The 20977-nt window shown below is 40.5% G+C and overlaps 1 protein-coding gene and 1 long non-coding RNA gene across 2 annotated transcripts; one reads left to right on the plus strand and one right to left on the minus strand.

Annotated features, from left to right (window-relative positions):
- Positions 1–471: 471 nt before the first annotated feature.
- On the minus strand, positions 472–5038 carry LOC311298744. The gene is made up of 3 exons (XR_014628989.1): positions 4696–5038; positions 1821–1877; positions 472–1329 (listed from the first exon to the last, which is right to left on the minus strand). It is a non-coding gene; the product is annotated as an uncharacterized lncRNA (long non-coding RNA).
- actr5 (actin related protein 5) lies at positions 4725–20608 on the plus strand. Its single transcript, XM_084421940.1, has 9 exons — positions 4725–5203; positions 8427–8659; positions 9573–9742; positions 11298–11515; positions 11910–12047; positions 12897–12995; positions 13720–13859; positions 14762–14894; positions 18022–20608. Exons 1-9 carry the CDS (start codon positions 4832–4834, stop codon positions 18301–18303), a joined length of 1785 nt encoding a protein of 594 aa, XP_084278066.1. The 5' UTR covers positions 4725–4831; the 3' UTR covers positions 18304–20608.
- Positions 20609–20977: the final 369 nt, after the last annotated feature.

Here is a 20977-nt window from a genome sequence, read left to right on the forward strand (position 1 = left end):
TGCACAGAGGCGTGAACCCATCTTTTTCCATAAAAGACCAACTCAGAGAGTTCTTAAGAGAGCACTTTTACGAACCCTCTTCACCAGCGAGGTCAATATGGCTCCCTTTTAAGGGAGCATTCTCCGTTCTCTCTTTTATTTTCTTTAAGTCTTTTCTTTATTTTCGTATTCGGACTCAGCGAAGCAAACGCAGCAAGCAACGTCAACTCAAAGAAAAAGACTCTTTTGAAAATCCTGCGGCCGCGCACACCGAAGCAAGCCCTGCTTTCTTAAAGAAACACGTACGCTGCTCTTAGGGCACACGCACAAACTCGGCGTTCTTCAGCAACAAAGAGAACCATTTTGCAAGATAAGTTTATTGAACTTTTAATGTAATCTGATTCCTTGTTGTCTCTCAAGGTTACCCTGCCTGTGACTTTGCTTAACTGTGATCGATCTTTGATCGCACATGTTAGTTTCACTTTCTCTCATCTCTCTCATTGTCCGATCTCTCTCTCTCTCTCTCTCTCATTTTCGTTATTCGTTTAGTCTTGTATTTGTTTACGTGTTCTGTATATACATACCTATTTACTCTGTGTGAATCGTAGTTATGTATTCATTAGTTCAATTATTAAATTCCATATATTCCTGATTGTCTCAATGCTCATTTACGAAGTCAATGATTTGTTGATCTTAAGCTACAGAGCTGATTTGTTACTTTTAAGTAACCTAATTTTATAAGAACAGGAGAGTTGTTTTCATGGCCAGAAAATAGCTTTCTTTGAATTATAAGAAAGAGATAATTTTGTTGAGAAGTTGATGGAATTAATTTTACGACCAGTTTGCGGGACAAACAACTGTTTAATTAATACATTAATTTCCCTTAAAAATTATTCTGATTAATTGATCTGAAAGATGGACCTTTTGGTATATTAATGATTAAATTATAATTCATTGTAATTGAATATTGATGTATACGAATGGGTCTAAATTTCAGCTTCAATAATTTATTAATATTGTAAGAATATAGATGAATCAACCCGATTCATAATTTTGATTCCCTATAATCATTTGAGCTAAGTCATATTCCTTACAACAGCTAGGACAGTAAAAATGAAGCTCTGTCTTGTCATTGTAATCAAGAAAGTGTTTCTTTAAAAACCAAACTGACTTTGGCACACATCCAGGCACCACAAAGTTTAGGAGCTCCAGGAGGTCTTTGGTCGCTGCTTTTGACAGGCCATGCTTCAGGATGAATGCCAAGAGAAGAAGAAGGAGAGCCCCCATTGTAACTGAAGAACCAGCGTGAATTTTCTTTTCATCATTGAAGTTAGGGTCAAAAACATGCTCCTAATAAAGGATTACAAAGGAAAAGATATGTATTACAATCCAATCATAATATATCAATACCAAACTAAATAAATAATTAAGACAATGGACTAGAATTGCTGCTGGATCACATACAGGTGCTCTTTGAATACTTCAGGTGTATAGGGATGAAATGATTACCGGTTTAATGATAAACCATGGTAAAAATCCCATTAGTAACCTAAACTCAAATGCATGGGAATACAGGGTCCAGGTAATACTGAAATCCCCCATTGAAAATGCCTTTGTTTTACATGGCAATATGTATTTAAAGTGACCAACGCACTGCGACCAACATATGACCTACAGTTGGAGCCTTGGATGGTTTTTGAAGGAGACTTGAATTTGTATTTTGAGAGCAGATTTTATCCATGCAATGAGCCCTTCACATGATGGAAAAATAAATTGTTACTTTCAATATTTACACAAAATAAGCACATTAGGCTATATGGTAAAACGAAAACAAAACACACCGTTGGACCTTCTGAAGTATCGTCGTCAGATGGAACTGAGTTAGTCTGTTCTTCGTGCTATAATACAGAAGTTGCAAAATACAGAAAGTTAGTTATGACCATATCCAGTCCTATATTAAGGCCAGGTGCAAAAGAGCACTTGCGTTGCATTTTCGGTGGAGAAAAATGCAGCAAGTAGCCAAATACTGAATTGTAGTTGCAGAATTTTTAATTTAACTGAGCAGGTAATATTTTGACCCTACCATGTCATCAAGAACATGGTTAGCATAAAAAAGGGCAAGGTATAGGCACAGACTTACATAGTGCTGATGTCATAGACCACCACAACAATTTAGAAAAACACAAGACAATGTCAAAAACACACAGCAGCAAAGCAGATGTGGAAAAAAAAAAAAATCACAATAGACTATAACATTTTTAAAAGAGATTTTTTAGAAAGGGGGACTACAGACCCCACTAACTATTAGAAAAGAAATCCTCCCTTTACCATCAATTTCTAATCAGTGGAGTGCAATTAATCTTGTTCTGTCATCTCTATGCTGCAAGAGCTTTTGTCAAATGGAGAATACCATGTACCATGGTACTATCAAAAATACCGTGGTACTAGTACCATCATAAAAATCTCCATGTTTTCGGTGCTGATGCGTTCATGTAACATGTAAGGGTGGCGCTGCCAATAAAGCACCTAAAAGCTGTCAGAACGAACCGGCAAAATGAATGATTATGAATATGTAAAATATAGCAAGGAGACATTTTAATTGTTTACTAATAAACAAGTGTTTTCTGTGTCAGCTGCAAAGATGAAGTTGACGATGCTGACTCACGATCTTCGCAGTGGTGAACGCGCCAGAGAAAAATGCACATTTCATACGGATTACATCAGCAGAGAGCAGTCTGTTTTCTTTCGTTTTGAATTGTTTTGTTTAAAAGTAGACATTTCAAGCTTTCTATATATGTCTCAGTCACGTGCCGGCGCCTCCGTGTCGTGATGATCTATTTTCTAATATATTTACTTCTTATTTATTAAATCCAGGCAAATGGTTGACGAAACATTGATTAAAATTAAGATACAATTAATATAAAACAAAATTAAATTTAAAGACCGGCTTTGTGCTTTCTGCTTGAGGTCTCTGTGAAAGTTTTAAAGCAGTCTTTTAGTGCCGCTTTCAGAGCGCTCACGTCCGTAACGGAGAACTGTCCCGTCTGTAATTTATTTATTTTTTGTGTGTGTGTGTGTGTGAAATAAATTTCTAAATAAATGCGACTTATAGTCCAGTGCGACTTAGGCTATATGTTTTTTCTTCTTCATGACGCATTTTTTGACTGATGCGACTTATAGCCTAGGCAACTCCGGAGTGACTTATAGTCCGGAAAATACGGTGTTATGTACCATTTCTGTGCGGTCCGCGGCCCGGGGGCTGGGGACCCCTGCTTAAGCTTTTTCACTTTAAGGACTTATATAAAGCCCATGAGAACCGTGGGGAGTCAACCCACAGCCGCTCCGCTGCCCTGCTGAAAATGTGAAGCAGAAATGCTTAATGTCAGATAACGTCCATAATAATTTGACTTTTGGTTTGATTTTTTTTTTTTGTGACCGTTTTCAGTGGTTATGAGGAGCAATATGAGAGAGAAATTTGTTAATCATTGTTTCGATACATTAAAGGCACACTGTGTAGAAATTGTGTTTTTGTCAAACAGCGACCCCTAGAGTCGCTGTGGAATACTTGCACTGTCGTAAATACCCCTCCAAAGACTGCAATAAGAGAGAGCAGTAACAGCCCTGGTAAGATTATTTCATTTCTTTACTTTTAATGATGATGATGATTGTGTGTTAAGCGTCTGCGACTTACTTTCACTTTGATTTGCGATAGTTTGCACGTTGGCTTGATGAATAGATGCTCAGCTTCTCATCTCTGCGGTGATGCGTGTTCCAGTAGCGTCGTCATATCTGGCTATTACAATACATAGCCTATAACACGCTTTCACACGTTTATTATTATTTATTATTTATTTTTTAGCATTTTTGGGAGGAGTACAATTTACATATGTGGTTTCAACAACCAGATGCATTTACTCTTGTCCAGTTTCGTCTGGAATGCGGCACAGACCTCCTCCTGAAGTGGTTTGAGCGATCGGATTCAAATCCGTCTCGAATGCGTTTCGGAGGGCATTTACACCTGGTCTTTTCACGATCGGATAGCTATCCGATCTGAGAAAACGCATGAAGTGGCCAGGTGTAAACAGCCCCCATGACAAAAACATACGCACGAAAGCCGAAAACAAACGCTGGTTGGCCTCTCACGTCCAGATTTGAGGAAGTGGTGGGCGAAGTGACGTATGCCGTAAAGCAGTAGAATTTTGTAGTTCTTTTTGTGCTCGGGTTACTACCCGAACCCCGAAGTTACATAGTGCCAGTAAAAGCGATACAGACCCCGTCAGGCTATGGCAGACGTGTCATTCAACCTATTGTAAGTCGATGTACCATCACAAGGGTCTTGGAAATATATTATGAAGGTTGAAAAGTTACACGGTGTGCCTTTAAACCACTTCATATCATATTGTCAACATGGTACTTATGAAGCAGAATAGTTTTATTTACATTAGTAAGATACAGGACATCGTCTTTCAAAACATGACCTGCGCGAAAGAGAAAAAAAAAAGAATGCGTCTCTGTCCCCAGCACATTTCAAACCAAACTGACGCCCATGATCACAACACAAGTAGCCTACATGTTCTTCTTCGGGCAGTAAGATGACATTAAACTAGTAACATAGGCTACATTAAACCTGCAATTAATTATTTCCCCCAGCCCAGCGTTTCACTTTGGTGTTACTTACTGTAAATGTTGTTTTAAAATGTGATATTAAATAATTACCTCTCTAAGTGACACAAGATAAGTCGAACTGTCCGCGAACGACAGGTGGCGGTAGTGAGCAGCGAACACAACACAAACAACCATCAATGGGGACGAAGAAGACAGAGTTAACTGCCCGTGTGTGCTGTTCAACACCATGAATAATAACCGCAATGTTTACACTTTTGAGGATTATAAATGCACGCCGGACCCCGTGTTCGCGGTGGAGAGGGAGTGCCTCGAGCCCTGTCCGGCGCCGATAGTGGTGGATAACGGCTCGTTCCAGTGCCGCGCGGGCTGGGCGAGCGGGGCTGCGCAGTGTGATCGGCCGCGGCTCGTGTTCAGGTCGGCGGCGGCGCGCAGCAGAGGGGCCGCGCGCAGTGACGCGCACGTGGGGAACGACATCGCGAGCGTCGAGCCGCTGCGCTGGAGCCTCAAGAGCGCGTTTGACCGCGACGCGGTGGTGAACTTCGACATACAGGAGCTCATCTTCGATTACATCTTCATGCACCTCGGAATAAACACACAGGTAATGATGTTTATCGGTGGGAAAAGTTTTCAGTCAGTCTCTGTCCACACATTATTTGGAGAATAGAAGCTTTTGACAAGGCAAACTATTTACTATTTCACATGTATGTCATATCCATATGTATATGCGTATGTATGTATGCATATGTTTATATGATTATGGAAAGATTTGCAGTGCTCAGGTTTTGGGACTTGCATGAGGAAGCATGTTCAGCACAGTATTACCACCAGCATCTTCCTCTTGCATTATTCCACCAGTATTACTGTGCTGAAGATGATGATTCTTCATGCAAGTCCCAAACAGAGCAATGCAAATCATTGAAGCAGACAATGGAGATGGGAAAAAATACATATAATATAATATAATGTGATAAACAATACATGCATATACAATAATACAAGAGGAAGATGCTTTTGGTTTCCTAACTTTTTCAAAGTCTCTCTATCAGATTAGAAATGATATCTCCGTGATCTGCATTTTTGGGGATGCATTTTTCCATGTTTTCCTGCATGAACATTGACGGGCTCGAGTCGCCATTGGCTAGCAGTTTTTATTTTACTCTCCAGACTTTTTACATGGAATGCAAGAACAATGCAAATGTAAAAATTCCATATAAATATATAATATAAAATATACATTTCAAACATTAAGGCATGAAACAAAAACCATAGCAAACGTGACGGCCAGACTCTGAAACTTTTGAAACCATTTTAAATGTCAAAACAACTATTTAATCCGATCAAATACATCTGATTTACAGATCTTTAATGAACTTTAAAATGAACTGTGTCTCATGCATTACTGATATGGAAAGTAAAATGCCATAGCTGTCCCTTCACACGCTGGGCATGCAAATCAGTTATCGGCAATTTCTGCCCATATGTCTTTGTTTATTTCTGCATGGCATCCCGTCACCGCGATTAGTTGTGGGATCAGGGTCCGAAATTAACTTTTTGGCTCACGGGGACTGGTAGATGAAAAAATCCACCAGCCAAGCATATTTTTTACGGGCCGAAATAATAAACAGCCTTTTTTTTGTCACATTTTGTGTGTTGTGACATGCACACTCAAGAATCTGCTTGATAGAGCAGAGACGGCTGACATCTCTGTAGATGATCTGTCCTGGTGTGGGAGTGATCATCTGATGGAGGCTCATCGTTGAAGGAACCACCGGGAGTCGTTTTGGCATCTTCTGTACAGCTTTCCTCTCAGCGTCCTCATGTAGAACAGCTGTATAGAGGTCTGGACATTCAGTAGACAATCATACAATTGCTTGGCATTTTGAATGTGCTTTCCTTCACTGAGCGGTCCATCCGCTGCTCTTTCTAAACTCTGCCCACTCCCATCTGGCGCTCCCTTTCCGTGTCTTTCTTGAAGCCCATCTTGAACAACTCTGTGCTAAACGTGTAGAAGTTGCCCTTCTGACGGTATTGGGTGCACGGTCCATCACTAAAAAAATGAACTAAACTTACTGATGGATGGTGGGTTTTCACTTGATCAAGCACAGGGGACGAGTGTGTCCATATAGCGGGTGGACTTTTCTCTTTTGATGCTGAGATGGTGTAACAATCGGCCTAGTCGGTAGAGTTACAAGAGTAAAATCGGGGTCATATTAAACTGTGAGGTTGGGAAGTGTTATAAAAGATGGGACGACAACAGAAATATAGTTAATAAATGAAGTGTATTTACAATTTCTACAAGGAACTTAAAAACGACACAATACAACTAGAAGCCTTAGGCTGTTAAAAGAAGTCCATTGGTCCCATACCATAAAACAGTCCTTAAGAGTCATCGTGTGCTGCAAGTCCCAATGTGTAAGTGTCCACCGGTGTACAGTATTTATACAGTCCAACTGTAGTGATAATCCAGTGAAAAGTGATGGGGTTTGCAGGAATGGAAAGTCCTTAAAAGAAACTCCTCGATCCAGCTTTGGTCGTCGTGACAGAGACCTCGTTTGTTTGCCATGCTGCTTCCTTTATGCTGGCTATTTCCTGCAGACCCAGTATGGATTAAAGACATACACACATTAAAACAGATAAGAGGAATAAAATGACTAAGACAACATGTAAACCTATTAAAAGTCTAATATATGTATAATCATCATAATATATAGAGTGGTTAAAACGCATGTCAGTAAGCAGTCGTGGGTCTTTCATGTGGAGACTCTCCTCATGTGTTTGCATTTGAATATAATGATGCATTTAAAAGTTAATGGCTAAACGTATCTTTACAAAAGTTCACAATGCTGCTGCAGATGTAATATAATGTAGACAACATTGAATAAATACATTTTCGTCAGTTTAGACACTGATAATTAATCACTCAAATCCCTTTATCTAAACCTCTCTGCATAACCGCCGGACTCCATGTCTGTAGTTTTTAACACTTTTCACTCGTGTTTTTAGTTCTAATCGAATCCTCGTCCAACACGCGATGGGTTGTGGGCAATATTAGCCGTTAGCCGCATCGATCTGCACTTCGGATTCTGACCGGAAGTAGGAGACCATCCGGGTCTCTTTGGAAGACTCATTTCAACATACTACGATTTGGGATGTACTAATTCTATTCTCGAATACTATTTAGGACGGATAGTATGCGAATTGGGACGCAGCACATGTTTGTTTGCCATGCTGCTTCCTTTATGCTGGCTGTTTCCTGTCATGTGATCAGTCACATGACAGCCAGACCCAGTATGGATTAAAGACATAGACACATTAAAATAGATGAGAGGAATAGAATGGACTAAACTGACTAAGACAGCATGTAAACCTATTAAAACTCTAATATACATATACTCATCAAAATATATAGAGTGGTTAAAACGTGTCATGTTTCCATTACAGATTTGCGCAAAACTTTTGCGTTTTTTTATTTATTTTTTCGTCAAAATGTCGATTAAAAAACTTTTGTGGAATGACGGCGTTTCCATTAACCGATGTTATGTGACTAAAACTTCATTTTTTCATCTCACGATAAGTAAAATAATTCCAAAAACAATGGCAACGGACGTTGGTAGGTTTATGTACTATATCCCAGCCACTGCACTGGCCATTATTATTAATCAAAGGAGATGTATGTGTGTCTTCCAAGCATTAATGGTGAGGAACGACCCTGATTTTACATAAATGTTTTTCCACTCCACCCACATGAAGGATTGCTGTATGAGTGTCCTGCTGCTGAGAGCTTGTTTGAGTAGTAACGCCAGCTTCCCCTGTGCGCTCAGGGTCACGTGGATCACCCAGTGGTGGTGACGGAGCCGGTCTGTAACCCGCTGCACTGCAGACAGATGATGTCCGAGCTGCTGTTCGAGGGCTACGGCGTCCCGCGGGTGGCGTACGGCGTGGACAGCCTCTTCAGCTTCTACTGTAACAGTGATGGAGCAGCTCTGCCCCCTACAGGCCTGGTGGTGTCCTCAGGGTATCACTGCTCGCACGTGCTGCCCGTCATCAACGGCAGGTATCGCAACACACCACTGTCTCTCCCGAGTTAAAGTACTTCTGTTTCTTTTGATAAGAAACAGTCTCAGCTTTCAAACTGTGTCAGTTTCATATCAAAATTCTAATAATAAATGTGGTTTTGGCGCTCTATAATGTGGCGTGACGGATCGCTAGCTCCTCAGTTCGAGTGGCGCGTGAACCGATCATCTTTACGACTAGTTATAGCATGAAATAATCATTGGAAAGCACTTGAAAGTACAGTTTACTGAAATGTATCATGTCTCGTATAACGTTTGTATGCAGTTGAAATGTTTTGAGTGTTATATTTAAGTTAATAGCACTTGAATTTAATAGTTTCATTTTTGTCATTTTTAGGGATGCACCAATATGAACATTTTGGCCGATACCGATAACCGATAATTTTATTTATATTTGAAAGCCGATAACCGATATATTGGCTGATAAATCTAAATCCAAATTTATGTATGTTTTGAGAGCCTTAATACAAAAACAATGGTCTCATCATTAAATCAATTATATATAATGTTCTCATTATGATTTTATGTAGCCGATTTGCGCTGCACATGTTGCACTGAACTGTATTTTCTGTTTTGAAGTGATTCCAATCTAATCAAAACCATCATCTGAAGTGTCTCAGCTGAAGGAAATAATACATTATTTATCGGCTTTAATATAACGGCCAAAAATTTCTTATCAGGCCGATAACAATAACGATGAACATATATATCGGCTGATACCGATATGGTGTCTGATATATCGTGCATCACTAGTAATTTTAATATTATAGTCATGTACCAACTAATAGCGATGGGCAACTTCAGTCCTGTCCGGCAGAGTTTAGCTTTAACCCGAGCCGTGAATGTGAGATGGATATCAGGAGTGTGTGTGTGTGTGTGTGTGTTGAATCGCAGGCTGGACTCTGTGAACTGCAAGCGTGTGAATCTTGGTGGAGGTCAGGCCGCCTCGTATCTCCAGAGACTCCTGCAGCTGAAATACCCTGCGAACCAGCCCTCGCTCACACTGAGCCGCATGGAGGAGCTCCTGCACCGGCACAGCTACATCGCTCCGGACTACCAGCAGGGTGAGCGCGCGCACGCACACACACACACACACATACACACATACACACACGTTACAGCACAGCAACATCGCTGCGGACTACCAGCAGGGTGAGCGCGCGCACACACACACACACACACACACACACACACACACACACACGTTACAGCACAGCTACATCGCTCCGGACTAACAGCACACACACACACACACACACGTTATTGTGTCACAGGACAGAATCGAGGCACAGCTCACAGATTTTGACGTTCATTAGAAGATCATTTTTTCAACAGTTTTTCAACAGTTACAGCCACCGTTTAAATGTTAACATTTCAATAATAAATTGAAGTAGACACATAATATCATAGTTGATATAAAAACTGCAATTTAAGTGTTTGTATACACACTGATTGTTAAATGAATTTGATTAGTTGATTATCAATAAACTAAATGATTTTGTTGTAGAGCTGCACGATTTCTGCTGGCTGTTAGCCGTCACGTTACCTCAGCTCATGACTGTAAAAATAAATCAATTCGGGAGTGATGCGCTGCCAAGATGGCGACGGTCGGCCACGCCCACTTTAAAACGGTCTTCAGAAACCTATGGGTGACGTCACGGACACTACGTCCAGATTTTTTTACAGTCTATGGTTTAAATATAAACTTTTATCCCAGTACTTCTTTGATGATAAGAATATCTGTTTCGACACAGATCGAATCGCGGAATCCAGTCACAAATGGAACTTGCTGTATAAAGCAGAACGTCACGGAATTTGGCCATTTTTGAATGAATAAATCAAAAGTAGTAGGATGATGAATGTACAGTGAATCAAATCTCGATATGGACTAGTGTCTGAATATTAAAGTTAAAAGAGACTGCAATTGTACTACGCGTCTCTGGGAATGAGCGCTCAATGTGTGTACACACACACACACACAGACTGAAGCACGCATGATGCTCGTGGTGTTTTCAGCGTTTCACTGTATTGAGACATGATGTAGGCTACATGAGCACTTCATTGCAGAGCTGCTATGACAACCTGTCAAAATAAAAGTTGGGTATAACTTGAGAAATTATAACATAAATATATGACTATTGCTCAGTAGAGTATACTTCAGGTAGGCCTAATGATGATAATAGTTTATTAAAACACACAGAAACTCAAATGTCTTCAGCCCACCAAAATAAAGGTTCGGTATAACTCAAAGAAATTATCACAGTATACTCACTACAAAAAACTAGACTATACCACTGGTTGAGCCGCGTTCAAAGCTGTTGTAAATTACTCAACAAACACACACACCTGTGACCGCGCTACATTAGTGTTACTCTTTGGAACTACATTGTTTGGCGGAGGAATAAATATTAAACTGAACTCTGCGTCGTGCCTAACACTAAATTGACTATAAATCACGGCTTCGCGGGGCTTATTGCTGTAATGGGAATGAGTGTGTGTTTAATCGAGATCTTTTAACGAGTAATCGTGCAGCTCTATTTCGTTGAATCACTATTTTGGGCTTGAGTCAACCTCGAGTTTGTCTGAACTGCATTCATGCTCTCATAAACTGTGTGGCAGAGCTGGAGAACTGGCGCAGTCCTGTGTTTTACGAGAGGGAGGTCCACCGCGTGCAGCTGCCGTTTTCAGGGCGTGCGGCGGGTGTGTGTGTGAGCGCTGAGGAGAGGAGCGAGAGGAGAGCTCAACAGCTCCGGCGACTGCAGGAGATCAACAGCCGTCGCAGAGAAGAGAAGCTGCAGGAGGACCAGAAGCGGCTGGAGACACTGCTGTCGGTGCAGGTACACACACACACACACACACTGACTGTGCTGTTCCCTCAGGAGCTGCTGGAGGACAGCTCTCTGGAGCTGCACACACACACACACACACACACACACACACTCTGACTGTGCTGTTCCCTCAGGAGCTGCTGGAGGACAGCTCTCTGGAGCTGCACACACACACACACACACACACACACACACACTCTGACTGTGCTGTTCCCTCAGGAGCTGCTGGAGGACGGCTCTCTGGAGCTGCACACACACACACACACACACACACACACACACACACACACACACACACACACACACTCTGACTGTGCTGTTCCCTCAGGAGCTGCTGGAGGACAGCTCTCTGGAGCCACACACACACACACACACACACACTCTGACTGTGCTGTTCCCTCAGGAGCTGCTGGAGGACGGCTCTCTGGAGCTGTTTCACAGGAGTCTGGTGGAGCTCAACATGGACTCGGCCGAGGAGCTTCAGTCCTACATCCAGAAGCTCAGCATGAGTGTGGAGCAGCACCGGCTCATGAAGCCCGAGGTCAGGTCATCTAATCTCACACTTCATGAGTGTGTGAATACAGGCAACACTTCAGTATGGGGAACACATTCACTATTAACTATGACTTTTACCTCAAACTCCTAATTACTGCTTATTAATAGTTAGTAAGGTAGTGTGTATATGTGTATAGGTATGTGCTTTATAAGAACTAATAATCAGCAAATATCCTAGTAATATGCATGCTGATAAGCAACTAGTTAATAGTGAGAAGTGGACCCTAAAATAAAGTGTTACCTGACTATAATTAATAAAACATGATTTCAGTGATCTCTTTTGTACAGTTAAACATGCTTCAGCTTTAAGACATTCACATTGAAGGTTTATATATTTAGTGCATAGAAACATTTGCATTCTGCCAATACGCCATTTGTTTTTGGACTGCAAAGAAAAAAATAAAGAAAAAAATAATGAGATGTCAACAAAACATTACAGGCAGTATTAGATGTACTGTCATGATGTGTAAATGCTGTATTTTAATTTATTTTTGAATGCTCCTTAATTGTCTGTAATAAGTATAATAAGAGACATTTCGTATTGCTTTCTTTTGACTTCGGTGCGACAGGAACTATTGGGATCATTCAGAAAACTGTTTCATGCGCTGGTTAAAGCGGTCGTGACATGAGGAATCACTTTATTTTTAATCTAGCACTAAAACCAGTGTTTCTGGCAGAATGAGGGTGGAAAATAATCATGTTTTGCAAAATATGCTTGTTTTTTCTGCAAAAAAATTTAACATTATACAGTAGCATCAAATAAAATGTGTAAGGAATTAAAAAGGCACGCCATGACCCCTGTAACGATGAAACTGGTCTTCTGTTACTGAATCAGACGGCAGAGGTGGAGCCGCCCGCAGATGAAGGCAATGAGACGGAGACGGATCTGAACGAGGAGAACGAGGAGCCCAGCAAAACCACCAGTGCCAACCAGGTGATCTCGGAGTAAAACCAATGCATGTCCCGGTAACACTTTATTTTACAGTGTCCTTGTCATACATGTGTTACATGTACTTACCATAGTAATAACAGTAAATGATCCATAATTACATGCAACTAACCCTCAACCAAACCCTAATCCTACCCTAACCCTATAGTAAGTACATGTAGTTAATTAATATTACTCAGTACTTAAATATAGAATTACACTGTAACAATGCACTGGAAAAAATGCTTTTCTTAGTATTTTTGTCTTGTTTCCAGTCCAAATATCAACCAACATTCTTAAATCAAGATGTATTTACTAGATGAGTAAAATTACATAAGATATTTTGTCTTGTTTTCTGGGGAAATGAATCCAAATTAAGTGAGTTGATGCTTAAAAAAATCTAAATGATCACCAATTGGCAGATAATTTAGCTTTTTTAAAGCATCAACTCACTTAATTTGGATTAATTTCCCCAGAAAAAAAGACATAATATCTTAAATATCTTAGTAAATACATCTTGATTTAAGAATGTTGATATTTGGACTGGAAACAAGACAAAAATACTAAGAAAGAAAAGCATTTTTTGTAGTGTGACACCTTAAAATAAAGTGTAATCGACGTCTTTTACAGTCTACTGTCACTATTCATGATCACAGCGAGATTTGCTCATTGCACTTGTGTTCTCGTATCCTCTGGTGTTGATTTTACTCTCTTGATTCTGTTCTTCAAGCCGATGTTCAACATGGCGGAGTATCATCAGCTGTTCGTGGGCACGGAGCGGCTGCGCGTGCCGGAGATCTTGTTCCAGCCGTCGCTGATCGGAGAGGAGCAGATGGGCCTGATGGAGACGCTGCAGTTCGTCCTGGAGCAGTGAGTGATCTCATAAACAGCCAGCAGTGTCTGTTACGCATGTTACATGTGCTTTCTGTTGTAATAACTGTAAATTCTACATATTTACATGTAACTAATTCTAACCAGTAAGCACATGTTGTTAATTAACATTACTCAGTACTTAAATGTATAATTACACTGTAACAAGGACAGCTTCAAATAAAGTGTAACTAACAAACCCCTGAAATGATATATCAGTGTATTTCGACTTGAGCTGATAAATGTGTCTCAGCAAAACTGATTAAAACACATCTATTATTCACACACTATATGCACTCGTCAGCATTAAGACCTCGATATACTACAAGTGAAGCTGAAGAATGTGACGTCATTTCAAGCAGAATCCGGCCAAACAATGCTTGTTCGGAGTTTGTTTCTGGAAAAGTTGTCTCCGGCTGGTAAACTCCTTCGAACTGCCATTGGGCTTTGGCGATGATGTAATAGGGGACATCTTTTCCAGTTCGTTTACTCTGGTTAGTCCGTCGAGATCAGGCGCGAGTGCAAACATGAACACACACACATATCCACATCACTGTGATCAGATGCTTTCTGAACGGCTGTTTTCTCACCGCTGTTATTGTTGTTGAGTGTTTTTGTTATTGAGAGGAAAGTGTGCAGCACATATTTACATATTAATGAATTAGAATAATAAATCTTGGTTGTGAATGTGTCTTTAATTACACATTGTCATGAACAGTGGGTCAGTAAACATTGCAAGTCTCTCGAACCTAAATATATCACAGTAAAGGTTGCCAGTTCAGTTTGAACCGGATATGACTGACAAATGTAAAGTTCAGTGATGTTGTCAGTTGTGAGCTGCGTAATTCAAGTTCATCGTTGTTTGGGGGAATCATTAAAAAGGTGTGTGTGTGTGTGTGTAGGTACTCTCCGGAACAGCAGGAGGCGCTGGTGAAGAATGTGTTTTTGACTGGAGGAAACCTGCAGTATCCTGGACTGAAAGAACGAGTGCAGAGAGACCTGCTCGCCATCAGACCCTTCCAGTCACACTTTAAGGTCTGAATATCACAGTCTCAACTGCTTGAATCATTCCACACATGATCCCAAAAAGTGTTTATAACATGGGGTCATGGGAATATGAGGTAAATTAAGTCATTATGGAATATTTTGTGGCACATTAAGGCCCTTTCCCACCAAGTTGGATATTTTGGGACAGCGTTTATCATGAATAACGACTGAATAGAAACAGTGGATGCAGATTCACATATCGGAGCGTTTGATGAAACTAATGCACTGAAAAGGGCTTCGAAGAACAAACATCACTGTAAATAGTGAAGATGTGTTCATGAACGCTTTAAACTACAGACACAACCTGTGTCGTGGCTGTGTGGAAAATCACTCTCGAAGTCTTGGGTTTTGATGCCACAGAAGAGACTTTATTATCAGAGATACAAAGAGCAGAGCAACTATAGAGTCTGACTTTGCATCTGCTTATATACCGTAAAACTTCAAATAATAGGCCGGGCTTTTATTTTCCCAAATCGCTGAAATGCACCAGCTTGTATATGAGACAGGCCTTTAATTTAGTGTTGAGATGAGCATGACAGTAGGAGGTTATCATATCTGTGTTTGTGTTTAACAGATCAGTTAATGTCAGAATTAGCCTACTATATTTCTGAATGTCTAAAGGGGGTCGCACACCAGACGAGAAGCGCCGCATCTTTAAAATTCGAACACGTTATTCTCTAGGAGTGTACATTGTCTCAAATCGTCTTTAATGTATATACTGACTTCACTCTGTGCTGCAATATACATTCAGTTTTACATTCATTTACAGAAATCAGCTGCTTGAATGAAAATTGCTGATGTTATCGGATTTTCAGGTGATATTCTCAATTCATTCAGTTAACGGACGCTCTGAGGTAAAGTGTTCAGACTGCAGCAACGATTCTATTTAATTGTACAGTACAATCATAACATAGTACAGACATTATCTTAATTCCATAATATCCTTAAACATAACAATATTGCTGGCCATAAACTGACAGAGTGCGCATCCGGTGTGCGATACCTCGAGTTGTCATAGACGCGGCGCTGCTTCTCGTACGGTGTGCGACCGCCTTTACATTATTGGCAGCATAAAAAAATGAAACGATGTGCCAGCCATGGGCTGAACAATACAAGTTACCGGTAATATCCATCGAGCCTATGAACTAGTTGTCCGAAACACATCAACAAGAAAGAATGAAGGCTACCCTGTAAAACAACTGAAGTCATGTGATACAAAGGGACCCTATTCATCACTATCATCATCACCGCGATCCTCAACTACAAGTTAATTGGCGAATTCCTCCTCCTCGTCGCTCTCCTCCTCTTCTCCCTCTCCGGCCTCCGCTAACTCTGCCTGCCTTGCTTGCGCTAACAGCTCCCTCCCAGATGCGCAGGGCTCTCTTGCGTGCGCAGTCTGCTCCATAGAACTGGCTTAAACAGACGATCTGACGGGTTTTAGAAGATTAAATACAACCCGAAACTAAAAAACAGACCAGGCTTCTATTAGAGACCGGCCTTTATTAATCCAAACCTGTAGCCACATCAGGCGTGTAAAAGAGACAGACGTCTATTTGGGACATAAGTTTTACGGTACACATGATCTACGTAAAGCCCAGGGGCCGGCTGCACTAGCTGTGCGGAAGTTACAACTTAGCCTAGTTTTGACATAAATGTGCACTAAGATACAACTCACGCACTACTAAATATTTTGCACCATTAAACTTAGTTGAAGCGTAACTCTATGTATAAACTAAATATTTGCGTCAGCCTCCGATCAGGAGTAACGGTTAATAAACAGCGGACAGACTGAACTGCATCAATAAGCTCTTCTTTTACCTGACAGACTTCAGTTCTTCAGACATATGATAATGCTGACATTTAAACTCGCTTACATTTTAAGAGAGAGAACAGAACATTATTTGAATAGATTGCTTTGCTAGCGGCTCATCAACACACACCCGTCCTACAGCGCCGCCGTGTGCATCTGCCCACCGGCCCGTGATGTGCATGTCAAATACAATCAGTCATAATCAATAAATCTTATTTCTTATGTTTTTTGTATCATTGCTTAATTATTTTTCCTTATTAATTCGTTTCAAATACAGTTTCTGAATGTTAGTTACATATAAAAACACTTGTCATTCATGATTAAGTGTCGTATTTAATGGAAACGTATTTTTACTGTTAGTTTAGTGAGGTAGAAGTAGTTAGAATGAAGGATAAATTGAAATTCACAGCATTTCAACACAACTTCTGCTCACGTATTTGAAGGCTGCTATTGGATCATCGAGGCTTATGTATGCGTTCTGCCTTACGAACAAATGGTGCAGCGGAATAAAGTACAGAGTTAGTTACAAACTAGCTAGTAGTCACTAAGCCTCTAGTGTGGACTTCACGTTCCAATTTAAGAAAGAACGTACGAACGGCTGGTGCAACCCGACTCTGATCAAGACATAAAATGAGTATAATCAATGTGAATATTGATATTGAATATTGATTAATTTATATTCTGATTAATAAAAATGTTCCACATCTGTGATTAGCGTGTTGCTGCATAAACATAAAAATTATGAAAGTTTTGTAATAAGTTTGAAATAGTTTATTTGCAGTCTGCATTACATTGTGCCTGTGGTTTTAGACCCAGGACGTCATAAAATAAATATTCCACTCCCTCGTTCTAATGCTGGGGTCCTCCTGAAGTCTGAGCCGAAGCATGAGCTCTGTCATGAGTAGCAGAAGAGCTTAGAGTGTGTCAGAGGTGGGACACGTCTGTCGGGATCCACTGTGGACAATGTCATCGCTTAATGGGTTCTCTCTGTTCTTGATGCAACTCTCCACTCATATCCACATTCATCAAGAGCGGGCCATCGTCTGTTTTTTTCTTTATGCATTGCGTTTGGTGTAAAATAACCTTTATTCACAATTCTTAAAGCTGTCCATTAACCAACCTTGAGGTTTAATATGTATAATGTTTCAATGCAATAAAATGTTTTTTCAAAAGTTCCATAAATACTTTCGGTGTGACTAATGTAAAAGCATCTGGCACACTTTCCCCCAAGCATTAACACTTTAATTGTTTAACAATTTTAATATTTTACGTAACATAATTTACTTTTATGTATTTGTGTGGCAGGTGTCTCTGGCGAGTCGGCCGGCTCTGGACGCTTGGTTCGGGGCTCGGGAATGGGCCCTCAGGAGCCCTGCTGAAGATCAGGGCTGGATCAGCCGTCAGGATTACGAGGAGAACGGAGGGGAATATCTGAGAGAACACTGTGCTTCAAACACCTTCATACCCATGAAACTCAACAAACCCACACCAGCCGCTAAACACACACTCATTGGGAAACTGGCGACGGACACAAGCCTCCCGGACACCATCAGCAATGACCCCGACAATGACATCTCCCTGTCCTAGTGACGCGTGGAGGGCTGGCATTTCCACACATCAGTTTGAGGCCTGTTTGTACAGTTGACATGTATATTTGACAAAATACTATTAGTGACCAAATTTGTTTGTTTGTTGAGTGTTTTAATTAGTGTACACATTAAAGCCTGGCTCACATTGTATGATTTTGGCTGTCTGAGAGAAATGTTGGGAATCCTAAAAGATTCCTCTGATTCCAGAACAGTCTTTGATCATGTAGTTTGACGTTCACCGACAGCAGATTTATGATCATCACATTTCTTCTCAGATTAAATTCTGCCAATGTCCGAAGATTTGACTCTCAGTCCTGCAGTGTGGCTTCTCCGCAAACGCTTGATATTCGCCTCAATCGCGTCAAATTCGCTTGACGCTTAGAAATTTTGTTGTTGTTGATGATGTGCGTGAAGACACTCCTTTCACTCCGAGTGATGCGAAAAACAAGTAGCATCCCGCAAGTAATCTAGAGCAAGAAACGCGATGCGAATATACACTTCGCGTTTGGTGTGAACACACCATTACAGTGTGACGTGGCTTACGGCAATGATGATCATGTTCGTACAAAAAGCAACAGTCGTAAAGGACTGTTATAAATCATACCGTGTGAACCTGGCTTAAGAGAAAATGTGAAATCCTGTTGTTGATGTGTATGTTCTTCACACAGACAAATACACACTCACCAGCCACTTTATTAGGTGCAGCTGTTCAACTGCTCTTTAATGCAAATGTGTAATCAGCCAATCACAGGGCAGCAACTCACTGTGTTTATCATGTAGGCATGATCAAGATGATCTGCTGAAGCTCAAACTGAGCATCAGAATGGGGAAGAAAGCTGATTTTAGTGACTTTGAATGTGGCATGGTTGATGGTGCCAGACGGGCTGGTCTGAGTGTTTCAGAAACTGCTGATGTACTGTAAACAACTCCAGGGTTTACAGAGAAAGGTCTGAAAAAGAGAAAATATCCAATGAGGGTGTAAATGTCTTGTTGATGTCAGGGGAGAATGGTCTGACTGGTTCAGCTGATAGAAATGCAAGAGAAACTCAAATAAGCACTCGTTACAACCGAGGTGCAGAAGAGCGTCTCTGAACACACAGCAAGTCCAGCATTGAAGCAGACGGGCTTCAGCAGCACAACACACACACCAGTGACACTCCTGTCAGATGAGAACAGGAGACGGAGGCTATAATTCACACATCCAAAACCGGGCAATAGAAGATCGGAAAAGCGTTTCCTTGTCTGATGAGTGTTGATTTCTGCTGAGACGTTCAGATGGTAGTGTCAGAATGTGGCGTAAACAGCATGAAAGCATGGATGCGTCCTGCCCTGTAATCTACCTTCCATCTTCTAATGGACACTTCCAGCAGGATAATGCACCGTCACTAAGCTCGAATCATCTCAGACTGGTTTCTTGAACATGACCGTGAGTTCACTGAACTCAGACGACCTCCACAACCACCAGATCTCAGTCCTATAGAGCAGCTTTGAGATGATGTGGAACAGGAGGTTTGCGTCATGGATGTGCACAGCCTATAATCTTTTATTTCAATATGGACCAAAATCTCTGAGGAATGTTTCCAGCTCCTAGTTCAATCTTTCACAAAGACTTCAGGCAGTTCTGAAGGCAAAAGGGGTCCGACCCGATACTAGCAAGGTATATATACTAAGGTGGCCATTGAGTGTTTGTGTGAAATATCCATGCACAGGCTGTTCTGATCTTCACGAATGGCATATACATATTTCATTCATAAATCAAAAAAATTCAGCTGTCAGCCAGAATGAGTTTGCTGAGAATCAAAAAATCCTCTATTATTTTTTTTTTCTCTCATTCTTTTGCACCTGGTTCACACCACACCTTGTGTACCTCATTCTTTTCCACATGAAATCACAGCATTTTGCAGGCACACTTCTTAGAATTTACACTTGTGCTTCACACAATATGCATCAGGTGCTTGGAATGCCAAAGCTGCCAAAATAATAAACATAAATATACAAAGAAATGAAAAAAAAAAAAAGTTTAGACCCCATAAAAGCCAAATTGGTAATGATTAAAATAATATGATTTGTCAATGAACAAGCATCAGCCATGAAAATATATTGTTTTTACCCTGCGCTATACGCAGAGGATTCCCGTAAAAGAAAGGGATGACTAGTCAGATGAAAGAGGAGTTTGGGCCGTCCACACATGTAAAACAATAATAAAGAGGTAACACATTTTTTTGTTCATGAACAGTGAAACTGCAACTGATAACTTATGATCATTTGATTTTCTACTGAAAAATAAATAGAGAACTGAGAAACAGTTTGATTTTGTGAAACTGAAGAAATAAATGTGGAAAAAGCTACAATTATACACAAGGACATAAAAGTATAAATACTAATTCTTTTTTTTTTTTTTTTTACATTTCTTTGTATAATTATGTATTTATTTATTTGTATGTTTATGTATTTATTTCTTATTCTGGCAGCTTTGGCATCCAGACAGGTGGCACGTGGAGCAACACTTTGTATCTCAACGCTGTTAATTTAACACTGGGAAATTTGCTGTGCAGGATAGACTGATCTCAACAGAAAAAAGTCAAAAGTCGAGCGATCAAAAGATCACAATGAGGCACTACTGTAAAAATATGTGGCCATTATTTGTCTTACATGTTATCACAACTACTAGA

This window comes from Rutilus rutilus (assembly GCF_951802725.1).
Source record: "Rutilus rutilus genome assembly, chromosome: 10".
In the NCBI taxonomy this organism is placed as follows: Eukaryota; Metazoa; Chordata; class Actinopteri; order Cypriniformes; family Leuciscidae; genus Rutilus; species Rutilus rutilus.